The sequence below is a fragment of the Etheostoma cragini genome, chromosome 5 (genome assembly GCF_013103735.1).
Source record: "Etheostoma cragini isolate CJK2018 chromosome 5, CSU_Ecrag_1.0, whole genome shotgun sequence".
Lineage (NCBI taxonomy): Eukaryota > Metazoa > Chordata > Actinopteri > Perciformes > Percidae > Etheostoma > Etheostoma cragini.
Window position 1 is genome coordinate 26,320,393 of NC_048411.1, and position 14,602 is coordinate 26,334,994.

Below are 14,602 nucleotides of genomic sequence, written 5' to 3' on the forward strand. Positions count from 1 at the left end.
ACAAGCATGCGCACGCAGACAAAGATCATAATCCAATCTATCATCTCTTTCTCTTTTGTAACCTTGATGTAACTCACAGCGTTAGACTGCTAAAATATCAAACATATGAAACAAATTTTACTAATACGTTCCTGACTGCCAAAATAATTATTAAGTTTGTATTGAGTTTATATGTGTATTGCTATCTTATTGAGTTCTTGAAGTTAAAAGGCTCTTTCTGCCTAAATTTGCCAAATTGAGTTCATAAGATCATAATAACTGTGGCTTTCTTTTAAAATAAAATGATATTTAGGGTTTAAATATTTTAAAACAACTACATTTTGTATGCCAGTTGGGATAACAAATTTGTGATGCTAAGTGTCAGTAGGGGGAGTTTTTTTTTTGTTTTTGTTTTTTTATAATTAAAAAATGTTTACTGTTTAGTATACACAGGATTTAATGTAATTTACATTTGGTCCTTCCCTGATGCACTGCTTATTGAGAACACATTCTGACACTCTGTTTTGTCCTCTGTTTTGTGTTTTTCACAGATCATAAACCGAGTGATGTGCGTAATGATTATCTGCTGTGTCCTGCACCGAAGCTCTATGAAGTAGGACAGTAAGTAGCCAGAGGGATTTCTGTTGGAGGAAAGTGCCGGTGGAGCACAGTTGTGTGCATACTTTACGGTTTACAGTGATCAGGTACTGAAATCCGATATCAGTCAGATACTGACTCAAATAACTGGATCGAGTATCTGTGACAGCAGGGCCTATCAATTCCATTCTATGTTTGCTGTATACATTACATACTGGAATTGTTGTTCCTGTGTACTATTTACTACTTTATTTATTACCGTTTATTATTTTAACAATATATAACAATTCCCTAAATTTACCTCATTGTATTTATGCCTGAGCTGGCCAGCCCAGCTATCTGTATCAGTATCAGTATCGGTACTAAAAAAGTTGGAATAATGCATCTTTAGTTCAAATATTGATTTGTATAATTATAAATAGTAGATTTAAATAATAAATATAATTTATTATATCATAACATTATAGACTATATGACAGTAAAGAACCACATATTGTTCTTGTCCTGCCTTTAATCGGCTAAACGTTACTACTAAGTAGGCATAAAGTTTGAAAAAAATTAAGAAAACTGCTGGAAATATGCAAATTATGCATGGAAATTAGAGCAGGATTCTCAAGTTTTCCAAAAATAACTGATATGTAGGTTATGTGAGGGCGGTGTTTCTGTAGACTGTTTTCAGTTTTGGCATGTGGACAACAGGAAATGTGTGGAATGTTAATGAGAGATATCTTACTCTAAACTTAATCTAAACTCCAGCATTTATAAATGAGACCATGTAAATTTTAGCAACTAAATAGATTTAATATGTTCTCCTATAAGTTGCTATGTGGATGTAGAAAAGTGAAGAAAAAAGAAAAGCACTATTATCTTGTGTATACAGTATGTCTGGACCTTGTGTTTTTCAGCTGTAAACACACACACACACACACACACACACACACACACACACACACACACACACACACACACACACACACACACACACAAACACAGATCATTCCTCTCTCTTACTATACCAGCATCAGGACTTTTCAAACCAATTTTTATTTCCCCTTTTCTTAAAACATTTTGCCGTTTTTGTCCTACGCTCCTTTTTTGTTTTTGTTCTATTACGTAAATCACCCGTATCCCTCTTATATTTAGACAAGATGCTTCAATCCTTTTGGTTTCTTGTGTTCTTATATGCACAGTTTTTCCTTTTTAGCAAATAAACAACTCCTAAATCTATAGATTAGCTCTATGCTATAACAGTAGATGTAGGGATGAAGATTTTGGTGTAGCGTGGGACGCAGTAAACATTGTAGACGTAGCACGACAGAAAAACACCCCATACATACAACCAAGAAAGATTTAAGTGCAAACAGTGTAAATATGCATTTATTCCTGGCTTCATAGCTATTGTTTGATTTTAACGTCATCTCTTATAATCCCAAACCATAACAGATGATAGCTAAGGCATTGTAGATGGAACAACAGATTTGAATGTCCTCGATGACTCCAATCCAATCAAATGGATGATTATGAGTGCCGCTGGCTCCTGAAGGTTTTTCAGCTCTAAAACAGATTATGTATCATACGATGACGGCGATGCTGTAACTGCTCCAAATCAACTTGAACCTCACCTCAGTTAATCCTCTCATTTTAAACTGCTCACGGTAACATGTTTTTCTGCCAGATGCTGACCAACAGTACTGAAAGAGGAACTTGTGTTTTTGAAATGATATGAAATATGAATTTAGACGTGCAAGCGACAGCCGTGGCCAGATGCTTTTGACTTGTCCGTGGCCAGATGTTTTTGACTTGTCCTGAATAGATCAATAGATTTTTAATACTACAAGTTATTGCATTTAAAAAAACAAAACCCTTGTTGCTGTTATTTCTAACTTTAAGAATGCGTCTCTATGGGGATTATCACAGAGTAAATATATTTTTGTTTTTCGAGAAGATAATGGTATTGTTGTTTGGCATACTTATCTAGGTGTGAGTCATTTTTAATGTACAGTATTAAGGAAATAAGGAATAATAATAAGTTATCCACAAAACCCTCATGAAGGGAAGATCAAAAATGATTAGTGGATAAACATGGTTCAAGGAGAACTCTTGTGCAATGTTTTTATTTTAATGGATCTTCTATCTTATGACATTGCACAGAATTATAGTCAGTTCCTTTTCTGCCTTACACATTCTTTTTTGATTTTGTTTTACAGCAGGTCACTTCTTCATTTCATCCAGCTGCCTAACAATGCTGTATTTGATACTGTTTCCAGCTGGGGTGTGGGGAAAATTGCCTGCAAATACTCATCACTCAGGAAATAAACTGAAGGGAAAAATAGATTGTAAATAGTATATGTTGGAGAGATTCCTAAGTAGAGAAGCTAGTTGCCTCCCTGCACTGCTAATTTACTTTCACATGCATTACTTTCAGTAAAATAAGAAATTCACACAATGCAGTGGAAGTGCAAGCACCTCTTTTCCTCACATTTTAATAGAACTGGGCTTACATTTACAACTACTGGACTTACTTATTGCTTTTTCCAGAAATCAGGAGAGCAAAACCTTTATCTGATATCTTTTAACTAACTCGCAAAGGATGCAGTAAAAAGATGATCTGGAGCGACTACATCTGTAAGCCACAGGCCTACAGCGCCTGCTACGACCTGATAGGACCTGAGCTGATGCTGCACGCCATTTGCAAAAGGCCTGCTTGATTAACTCTTGGCTGCCGATGGTGACCCATTAAGTAGTTAGCTGGTATGGGCGGTGAGTAAACACATCTGCTGGAGGGGTTTTAAAAGGATGTGCGACAGATGCAGCCATTCCCTTTTCCACGCTCCCCATTTAAATAATTCACCATGCACTGACAATCCCTGCACCCAGGACCACCTGCATGGAACAGCGGAGCCTGGAAACTTTCGTCTCCGTCCATCTGTCTGCTTCTGCTCCATCACCGCTACCGGCACACAGGGTGCTCCGTTAACACGGCTCTACTCAGCCGAAAAAGAATCGCCGTTTCATTGTGCATTCCTTCTCCCTGTTTCCCCCTTTATAAGCATGTTTTATACATGTAAGGCCTTCTCCTCAGTTCTGTCTCGACCTCATAAACATGGTTTGCTAGGGAACACATTCAGAGGCAGCAGTCACCCGAGTTGAGGTTCTCAGCTGCTGCTTCCTGTCCCAGCGGGGAGCTTGAAGCAGGCGGGTCCACATTCAGCCTCAATGTCCAGGAATCAGTGTCCTCAGTTGGTCATTGAGCGGTGTAGGAGCACTCACGGCGGAGGCATCATCTGTGCTGACAGCTGCGTCATCAGGCTCGAAACACTGGCATCTGCTGATGCCCCCCCTCCCCCACACACCACCACCTTGCTACCCCCTCCCCTGTGTATCCCCAATAGGAGTCCCAGCATCCCTGCTGGGGCGTCGATCAAGAGGTTAAGTGGCTGTGCTCTTGCTGCAGCGTGTCCTCACCTGGTGTTTTCACAATAAGGGTGAGGGCAAAAAATAACTGAAGGGGAAGTCAACACCTGCTTTACAAAGCAGGTACAGTAGCTAATGCTAATGTTAATGCTCGTCAATAATTTAACACGCTGTCCCGGGGCTGCTGCTAGCAAAGGCATCACAACATCTGCTCCAGTGTGGGTATGGAGATGTCTGGTTGTCCTCCATGTTGTTGGACAGACATGTTGGATGCACAGAGCAGCGTGTCAGCTTCAGAGCTTACAGCAAATGTGCAATCTCAGACAATTCAAGCTCTTTTGGTTACTGGAAAACAAAAAATAGCAAACTGAAAAATACAATTCCAAAATTTCCTCTAGATCAACTGAAGAGCTAATCTATAAGATTACTAATCAATTTTAGATGAAAAGACTCCTTATCGGACATCTATGTGACAATTCTCGAATGCACAGGATGCTTGATTTAGTTTAGTTTATATCATGGCTCCAAAAATTTTTTGGCTTGCAACCTATTGAAATGTTGTCCATTTGGTCATCTTATCACTGGTTATGCTTTTATAGTGGATATTATGAGCAGTCCAAACAACGAGAGAATTATTTTTATTACTTTGAAGTTTTCAGGGCCTGAAAGTACCCAGCGAGTCTGAAAAATAAACAGACATTTGAGTAGCAATTGTTTTCCCTTTCTCACCCCTTTTAATCCATGTGTGAGTTATCTTAAAAGTCTCTCTGAAACAAAACTTTACATCACAGTGGATCAGTTATAAATCATGCAGCGGGGTTTCCATTCATTTCTGTGTGATCTGAAAATGTACGGTAAATCTGAGTTTTACAATGTTCTAAATTGAAAAAGTCTAATAAAAGGTAAAGATTTGTGGATAAGAAGTTGTATTGTGTACACGCTGGAACGGCCCTTTTAGTTACCATCTACCATGCCGGAAAAACACACTTTAATTGTGTAGCAACAGTCAGTTTGTGAGAGTGCATGTCACTCTTTCCAAATGTGGAAATCTGGTCCCCAGGCTTCATAATGCGGCAGAGTTTCCTCCCCTCCTTCAGAACTTCTGCCACACAAATTGGTGCAGAGTGATGACTTGTGGATGCCGAGTGACAGGCCTTGCATATGCTCTGCTGTGAATTATTCAGCCTCCTCAATTTTCACATCTTTAAGGGAAGTTTGAAAGCCATTAGGATCACCATTGTCAGCAGCTCCAGCTGTATTGCATCACCAAACCTTAGTGTCACGGTGGGCTTACTTTCTGACAGATTATAGCGAGCCCAGGGAGAAAGTATGTCCAATGTCGAGCCAGAGATCTGCAGCGGGAAGAAGCCTTCTGCCATTGAACTGGTGTCCCTGGGAGCCTGTGTTGCTTTCTACTCAAATTTTGACTGATCCCTCGGCCCCATGACAATCTGCCCTCTCGTCTCCCGTTTATTCCAACATAACCATTGACCCACCAAGCAGCTGCAGCCCTTTCCTTACTGGCTTTCACCATAGCAAAGTTTTTAAAGTCACTACTTGGATGCCTTTTTTTCCTTCTTTTTAACCCTTTTTATGCTCTTCTTTATTTCTGTTTTTTCTGGCTTGTTTTGTTTGTCAGCAGGATTAAGGTAAAATGTATGAAACTTGTTGCAACGTTCTAGCAAGGTCCAAGGAAGAACCTATGTAATTTTGGAGTGGATCCGCGTTTACTGGCCGGATACACAAATTAGTTTTTACTTTTGTTTACATTGCAAGCAAAGACATTTGTTCTGCATTCCTGTGGTGTCGGAAGAATCAGAAACATAAGAAACATTTACACTTTTAAATTGGGAATTAGGGCATGTCTTGGTGAGGTATGCGCTCTCTGGGTGTCCTTCTAGTTTCCTGTTTGTGATTGATGTTGCCACTTAACAATCAGTAATGGCCCTCATTGTGTTTTTTCCACAAGAAAAAACAGATTTTAGGGCATAAATGTTTTGGTGAACCATCAAAAAATGCACACATGGTAGGCCTTCACAAGAAACTGCAACTAACAGTTTTCTATTAGCAATATATCGGCAAGGTTTTTTTCTTCTTCATTTAAGCAGTTCATCAAACACACATCAAATTTCCCGAGCAACACGGTGATATCTTCCAATTCTTTATGTGTTTGACCAACAGTCCAAACCCTAAAGATTTTTGATTGACAGATATAAAACAAATCTTTTTCATTTTTTCTTGGCAATTGATTTAAACAGTTAGGTCATTATCAAAATTGTAGAATAATGTTCTGTGGAGCGACTGACAAATGGTGTCAGCAGTAATTTTTACACAGTGGCGCAGAATAACCACTTTAAATAGACATAATCACCCAGCTACTAATCATTCTTTTGTTAATCTTCCTGGAGATGAAAGGGCAAAAATAAGAAGAGCATGACTTATGTCTCCGTCCTGGAGCCGTTTCTGCCTACTCAACAGTAACTTGCTAAATGTCTCAGGAAGGAAGAAAAAAGGCCTCACTGACTATAGTTGGGTTGTGGTGCGTTAAGGATGTCCAGTGATGTCAGGCCGGGGGGGTTCAGGCATTTGTCAGTGTAACTCGCTTGGGAGCTTTCCTCCTTCACACACCGGGGTCCACACCTCCAGCTTGATTAACAACCTGCCCACCATTATCACGGATTGAGAGTGTCAGATAAATTAGCCTCTCCCCTCACCCATTCAGCAAAAGCACTTAGTTAACATGCAAGAACCTGGAATAGCTTCGTTGAGCTGCAGAGGCGGACAGCGTTCCTTGAATCTACATCGGACACAAACGGATGCTTTCTGATTGAAACAAACTGGTTCAAACTCAAAATCCTTTTGGAGTGTTCTTATTTGTTGGGAATTGAAACCTTCATGATAAAGTAGAAAGCACAAAGGTGCCTTCTTTAATGGGCATGAACGGTCCAACCCCCTCTAAATAGGTAAGGTAGGATCAGGGACTATCAATTTACACAAACCAAACAGGGCACAGATCAAAGTGTGTGGAATAATTTTTTTTTGTTTAACACAAATTTAAAAATGTCTGCACTTGATGTTGCTGTGAGGCTGCCTCATCATTACTTCACTGAAGTGGAGTAATACTGTTATAGAATAAACAATAAGAGAGGGAAAAAGGATAAGTGGAAGAATCAACATGCTGGGCCCTATTTTACGATCGAGATAGAGTGAAGCGCAGGTGCATTTAGGGCATGTCCAAATCCACTTTACAAAAAAGGGTCCGGGCGCACGATTCAAAAGGGTTGTACGTTGTGTCTTCATTAATTCATAGGTGTGTTTTGCGCATAACACGCAATGTCATGTCCCATTCCCTTTAAAAACCAGGTGCGTTTTCACCATAGCACATTGCTATTATGATGACGGATTTGCCCCATCATATTTTTAGTGGTAATCTTTTGCGTGTGTGTGTGTGTGTGTGTGTGTGTGTGTGACAAGCATAGTGTGCGCACGCTGTGCAAGAGTCTAGGCGTATTTTAGGCATTATGAAATGCTTTGTTATTGACTTTAGACCAGGTTTTTGTTGGTCAATGGCAAGATGACTTTGTGTTGCCTAAACATAGTAAGACGCCAAGAATACACCTGAACACACCTCCCTGTAAGACCAGTACGCCCATGGGTGCAAAGATGGGCACAGAGACGGGAAATCTCTGTGTGTAACAACTACGTCGGTCTTAAACTAGCAGACACTTTCGTCAGACTCCGTGCCGTGCTTCACCGGTTGCAAGTAGGGCCGGTTGAGTTAAGTGTCAAAATTAATCTGGTTTTAAAGTTTTATGAATTGCATTATAAATATTTAGCACGGGTAGATTAGGAAAGGTGCAAAGAAGTCAGTTTAGAATATTTAGAATCCGCTGCATAGTAATGGACACAAGGTCTGGTTGCTCATCTGTTCTGAACCACAGGAGAATTGGTGGCCCAAGGCACTGCCTGGGGCAAAATCCAAAGCAAAGCAAAGAGCCCTCTTGTTATTATTCCACAGCACCAGTTTTTATGCGAGGCCTCCCCTGTACGCTACCACACACTCACAGCTGGCCCCTCACACACAATATCACCATGCGTACTTCTTTCTCTCCTCTTTTTTTGTGTTGCAGGGAGGATTTCAGGCGTTCCATATCCTGAATTCTCATTAAACCTGTGGTAATTGGATTGGGCGTAATAGACATATGGAAATTGCGGTGCCGTTCATCATTAGGGTTTTAATTGCCCCTATTTTGGCGTCCGCATTACCCCCCTCTAAATAAGTCATAGGAGTTCACGAGCCTTGTTACTGCTCGTCAGGTTACTTCATCCACACACGCTGACGGCTGTGATAATGAGAGGATTTCCTCCCTCTGAGTTTGACCATTTAGTTTCAACCCATTGTGTGTTCTTTACTGAGCCTTGTGCTAATGTGAGCGCTGGACTTTTTACTCATTGTTTTTATCAGGAATTCCATGTTTAATAATATAATTTAACTCTTTCTGTCACTGGAAGTCAATAGATGTTTTGTAGGACCGTATGGATTTATGTCCTTTGAGGAAATTATGAGTTTTGATATTAGAAAAAAGTAAATCTTAGTGCCAACACATTAGCCAATGTGCCTTCTTTTACTTTAACTTGCAGTATTTGTTGCTGGTTTCCTTGTTTTACTTAGAAACAAACATTTTTGGTTGTTATCCCTAACACTTGTGACAAAGAGATCTACTAAAAGAAAACCTGGACATTCTTTTTTCCTAACCAGTCGTTTTTTTAAATCTACTTGATAGACAAAGATTTTTGTCAATTTCGTTTGTGCATCTGTCTGTCTCCTGATGTTGTCTCTATCTAAAAGAAAAAGAAGCACACAATTTGATTTTGCAGATAAAAACTGCTAAAATATAACAAGGTTTTTCCCTGAGGCATAATGTTTACACAACCTTTATGATGACAGCAAAAATCTAACAGTCACCTGTAAATTAAACCATTATAAATAGTAGGCTAAAGATAGATAAAATACAACACACTAATTTAAAAGGTAAATGGATGCTTTGATATTGATACATATACATGCAGCATAGGAAAAACATTTCTTCATGTAATTTCTACACCTCATGTTGTGTACATGCAGATTTCTTTGTCATGTTGTGAAGTGTATTCCTTGCAAGATTAATGCGGGCCACCTGGAGGACAATGAAAGGAGACTCTTTTACAGCGTTTTCTCTCCTATTGAGTTCACTTTTGATGTATTTGATAAAGTTAATTGAACATATTACTGTGACCCTAATTAAACTCTTCCTTACAGGACTATGGATGTTCTCATCAGCCTAAACCACGGCCAGTCCTTTATCTCCAGCGCCTACACCATCACTGCTTCCACATGTGTGAGTCTGAGTTAACTTAAAAATTAAAGTTAAATTAAAGCATCTTAAATTTGTAAGTTTTCTATAATACACTTCTGACCTAACCAACTTATTCCCTCGCACTTCTTCTTTTTAACCTGAACCTTATTGCCTCAATATATGTTTCAGTTAGTGTTGCTCATATTGTGGTTTGAGTACGAGATTGTCACTGCCCTTAGAAAGAGAACTCCTTCATCCTGTTCCGTGTTTATCAAGAGAACAGTCATATTCACAGTTATGATTGTCATGCGCACAATATGGAGGCACAGAAACTTATGAAATTGTTAACACATGGTTAAAATACCAGCAGTATACATTGCAAAATAGGTCTGGGTGATATGACATTAAATATCTTCAAATTGATATAAAATGGTTAATATTTTTCTATATCACGATGCTGAAAAACCAGCAGTTTATTTATTTAAATCCAAATGGTATTTTCATCATTTGGAGTATGCTTGACGTTGGGATACATGCTCATTTTGCACTTCTTATCAAAATGAGTAAGTACTTTTCATTTCATGTGTTATGAATGTACATGTTCACTTTTGAGTTGTTTAACATTCTGTAATAGGTTCATGTGTGTACTATGTATTGCAGATGTATATTTTATATTAATTACTTTGTTTTGAAATTGTTTATGTTTTGTCATTTTATATGGCATGTAATCAGGGGTCATTGGAAATGAGAGCTTGTTCTCAATTGGCCCACCCTGAAAAATTTGAGAAAAATGCGTCCCTGTGTGTTACCAACTCAAACCAAATGATTTTAGGGGTTTGGTTAGTTTATTGATCTTTTTTCGTCCGCATCTTATCTTTGCTGATATTTCTCCATAAGCTAATTGCCAGAGAGTTTACTGCCCAGTACCAAAAATCTATGATTTGATTCATTTTACCAATTTGTCTTTGGGCTTAAACCCAAAATAAGTTTTTAGCATGAATAAATTGATTGCTTTTGTCATTTTCACCTTGTAGTCAGATGGTTGGGCGGTGGTGATAGTTTTCCTGGTGCTGCTGGTCCTCGCCGCTCTGGCCCTCATGTGGTGGTTCTGGCCTCTTTGCTGCACATTGGTAAGTGTTGATACACTGCTCAGAACCTTTTCAACTTTGGGCAACTAGGATACAGCAGGTTCTGTGCTGGCAAAACATGGTGAATAACTTGTGTTATTCTTGGCCTGCAATAAAGAATAGTGGAAATCATACTACCTTCTAGCTTCTAGATCTGGTGATGACATAACCTGTTGTTCCAAATGCAGCTAGTCAAAAACAAATGTTTTGGAAGCACGGAGTTCATCTGAAAACTGGTTTCTAAGAATAAATTTTACTTGGGGAAGCGGTTCAAAGCATGTGACGTTTATGCCCACTTAGAAAGCCCAAAGCTGTAACCATAAACCAGTGAGAACTGGTGAAATAGTCAGTGCCAGGTTTAACTGTGTCCCAGGCGGCTTGTACACAGCAGGCTCAGCATTGTGCATCAGCTGGCTGTGAAGGGAAGTGTTGTCAAACATCTGTTGACATCCGGTTTAATTTGTTCATCCAAGGTGTCATAGCAACACCACAGAGGAAGAACCTCAAACAGGAAGTGAAGAGGCCACATCCTGCACCTCAGTGGCTGATCACACACATGTTCTGGGACAAGATGAAGTCATTTTTAGTCAGTGACAGATTGGGTAGAAGTTAACAAAATCTCTGTTTGCCCAGGACTCAGTGGGCCTACCTGGGGACTGAAGTGATTAATAATAATCGCATAGAATTTTGAAGGTTTAATCACATTTGAATCTTTCATGCCCATGCTCAAGCTTTGAGTACTTACTTTGTTTTGGTAAACACAGATATCTTTTTTTCCTCCGTAGTCGTGTCAGTCAGTTTCATTTCAGCTGCACGTTGTTTTTGGCCCTTGGATTCATCGTCTCTTACTCCTATTGCTATTATTCTTCTCTGACTTTCTTTTTTAGTTAAGAATGGAGGAAGTATCTAAATCTGGTGAGGAAAGGGCAGAAAGCATGTTTTGCTTTGCTAAATCAGGGTTTGGCCAAATTAGAAGGGGCAACATGTACCAATTACAAAAGTTCTTGCTTACCATAAATCCTTATTGACAGGCACAACATTTCATTTCAATTCTTCATCAAGTAAAACCCTTTCATAGGTTTCCATGAAAGTCAATGTGTCGATAGTGTATTTTCACTGACTGCGGAACGGCTCTGTTCCAGCTTCGGCAATCCATCCGGAGCAGATATGCAGAGCGTCTATTTTTGCTGGAGAGCTCGTCAGCAATTCAACAGTTTAGATAGAGTGGGACAGGAAGTTGAGCACAGTAAAAACATAAAACATCCGATTCATTTTCAAAATAAAATACACTGTGCTCACGGCGGATCATATTTCCCTGCACTACACCTTGAAAATGTCATAATGGGCGGAGACAGGCCTGAAGTCAACAGGTCAGAGGTTTTAGGTATCTGTTAATAGAAACTATAACGCACGATCATACGTAAAGCTGTCAGTCATGTCCGCAGTTGTTCTGCAACAAATCCGGATCTGGTGAGTATTGAAGGACAACGGCGCACGGAGCCGACAAGCAGTGGAGCCGATCTGCAGCCGTTCTGCAGTTGGTGGAAATCCCGGGTTAATTATTGAGAACTGTAATAGCATCAGCTCCAGGGCAGCCTGGTCCTTCCTTATTCCTAGCCTTCTGCTAACGATGCGCTTGTTAGTGTTGTGTGTCTATGTCATGGTTTATATTCTTTTAACTGTAGTTATATTGAAACTGTAGTTATACTGGACAGGTTGATATGCTTTGCAGATTGGGATATTTCAACATAGATGCACCGATCTATGAATTTTAGAATATATATGTATAATATACATACATCTATACATATTGTGTTTAGGGGTTAGGATTAGTTCTTTGCAGGGTAAATCCACACAGCTAGCTAGACTATATTTTTAATCAGAGTTTTCTGTTGCACAACTAAAACAACTTTTGAACGTACACATGTACCAAAACAAGTTTCTTCCCGAGGCCATTTTGCAGCAGCAATGCAGCCTTTACCCTGTGCCTTGAACTGCCCAAGACAATTGTGATTGGTTTAAAGAAATGCCAATAAACCAGATCACGTTTTTCTCCCATCCCGGACTACTGTGTGGACTAGCCAGACCCTCCACCTTGGCAGTGCCGCGGTGGAGGAAGGTCTGGCAAAGCGCGACTTGGTACAAATAAATGGCAGCATGCAGGAGTTTTGAAAGGACAAAATACATAATATTGACTCAGGTTTAGAGGCTCTGGTGATTAAAGAGAATTTCCTTAGTAAGCGCAAATGTGTTTGTCTAAATGTGGATGTTAGGTTATTCATTAATTCCATACATTGCCAAATGTCACTGGTCCCATGTGGACAGTGTGTTTGTTAAGGTGGAAGTTGAGGCTGTGTGTAATTAATGACTCTTCAACAACTTGATTGTGCTGGATGGAAGGTATTTCTTTCTGTAATCCATTGTTTAAACTTCTAAATTTATTTAGTCTGGATATTCGTGAAAACTGCTTTCATCCCCTTTGGAAAAACAGCCTCACCCACTAAACCGTTAACAAAAATCCACAACAGATTATCGTTTGGGGCTATGAGAGAGGGGCTGCAGATGGTGCACCCTGGTCTTTTCTGTGTCTCTGCTTTTTTTTACTGAGATCTGATAAAGGCAAATTTGCCCTCCACCACCACTTCCCGCTCACCCGCGCCGCCCCTTAAATGATAGACGTCACCTGGCTTTGTGGACCTGAAGGTAGCCCATCCAGGATGAGATGGAAGCATATTTTGGAAAACCAACAAAGGCATTAAAATGTAAACCCCCTGCAGCATGTCTGGCCGTGGACGTGTTTGTCTTGGTGAAGAGAGCTGCTGTTGCCTTCCATCGAGGGACGCGGCAGAATAGGAGGGCCATGTGTGGCTTGTTAATATTTAAACCCCCAGTCTGCCAGGTTTCAGCAGTCGGGATGAGGCCATGCACGCACACACGCACACACAAATGCACACACGCCCAACCTTTTTCCCACAATCCCTCTCTCTCTGCCTCTTTCCCACATGGATTGATGCCAAGAGAGAGGTCATACAAGCTGTGGAGTGGTAATTTATTTGTTTATGATTTGTTTGGAAATTAAACTCAGAATGGCAAACCCTTTTAGTTCAAATCAAAGGATTGAGAATTGGAGATGTAGTTTTGAATTACATTGCCAGTTTTTCCAAATTGCAAATGATTCACTGCTAAATTGGATGCACTTTTGGACTGTTCTCCAACTCAGTTGGTGTTTAATATGTTAATAATCTCAGATTACTTCATGTTATTTCATGCTCAAAGTTGTCAGCGTTGCTCTCCGATGCAGAACTTTTATCTTCTTTTGTTTCTGGTCCCCTTAGAGTAATGTTAATGTACTACAAACTCAATCATTTGCCCCTCGTTAAAAGCATGAATCATTTTTAAATTTCTAAATATGCTACCTGCCACTGATCCATCACAATAAGCCTCCTGAAACAGCTTGACACAACACGGTTTGAGCTTTAGGTTGGGAACGAAAGGATTATGAAGTGCAGTTGGACAGTTCTGGAGACAGCCATATGGGAACAATGCCCTGAGCCCCTATGATTGGTCTGTTTCCCACCGGAGTCGTGGCTGTGGTGGCAAGCCGCTGGGGCTGATGTCAGGCAGCTAAGTATCCTGCGGTTTAGTTTTTAATTAAGCCGCTGAGCGGTCCTCTTCATATCTGTCCATCAGGTAGTTGGAAAAGAACAGTAGAGCACCGTCATTTGTATAAGGCTTTATTTATCCCACAATATGTCGAGGAAATCTGCTGCTTAATTACTTAATAAAAAGAGATAATCCTGTCAACGGAAGGTGTGGCTGAAATGACGTTAATCAGCGTATGGAGAGGCTACCACTAGACCTTTACTGGATTTGCTTACCGCCACTTGTGTGTCAGAGAGCAATTAATTAACCCTAATTGATAATTTTTCATTATTCTAATGACAACAGTATGTGGAGAGTGTGATGGTATCTCTGCGCTTAACAGTGAATGAAACAGCTGTTAGGATCTATGATATGCCATTATTACATTGCTCGTTTCTTCCTCCAAAACCAATTTAGCAAATGCATAACCAGTGATGACAGTGAAGTATCTGTCTTTGATGACTAATGTACAAAGGTCTGTCTTCCACTTTGCTGCACACCTCAAGT

General features: G+C 39.9%; 1 protein-coding gene across 1 annotated transcript in view; it reads left to right on the forward strand.

The window, feature by feature from the left end:
* The window catches only part of antxr2a (ANTXR cell adhesion molecule 2a), a 79,989-nt gene that overhangs the window by 19,554 nt on the left and 45,833 nt on the right, over positions 1–14,602 (forward strand). Inside the window, exons 10-12 of the mRNA XM_034872899.1 lie at positions 531–600; positions 9,290–9,368; positions 10,361–10,456. Coding sequence (XP_034728790.1) covers positions 531–600; positions 9,290–9,368; positions 10,361–10,456 — 245 coding nt within the window. The remainder of the gene's footprint in view (positions 1–530; positions 601–9,289; positions 9,369–10,360; positions 10,457–14,602) is intronic.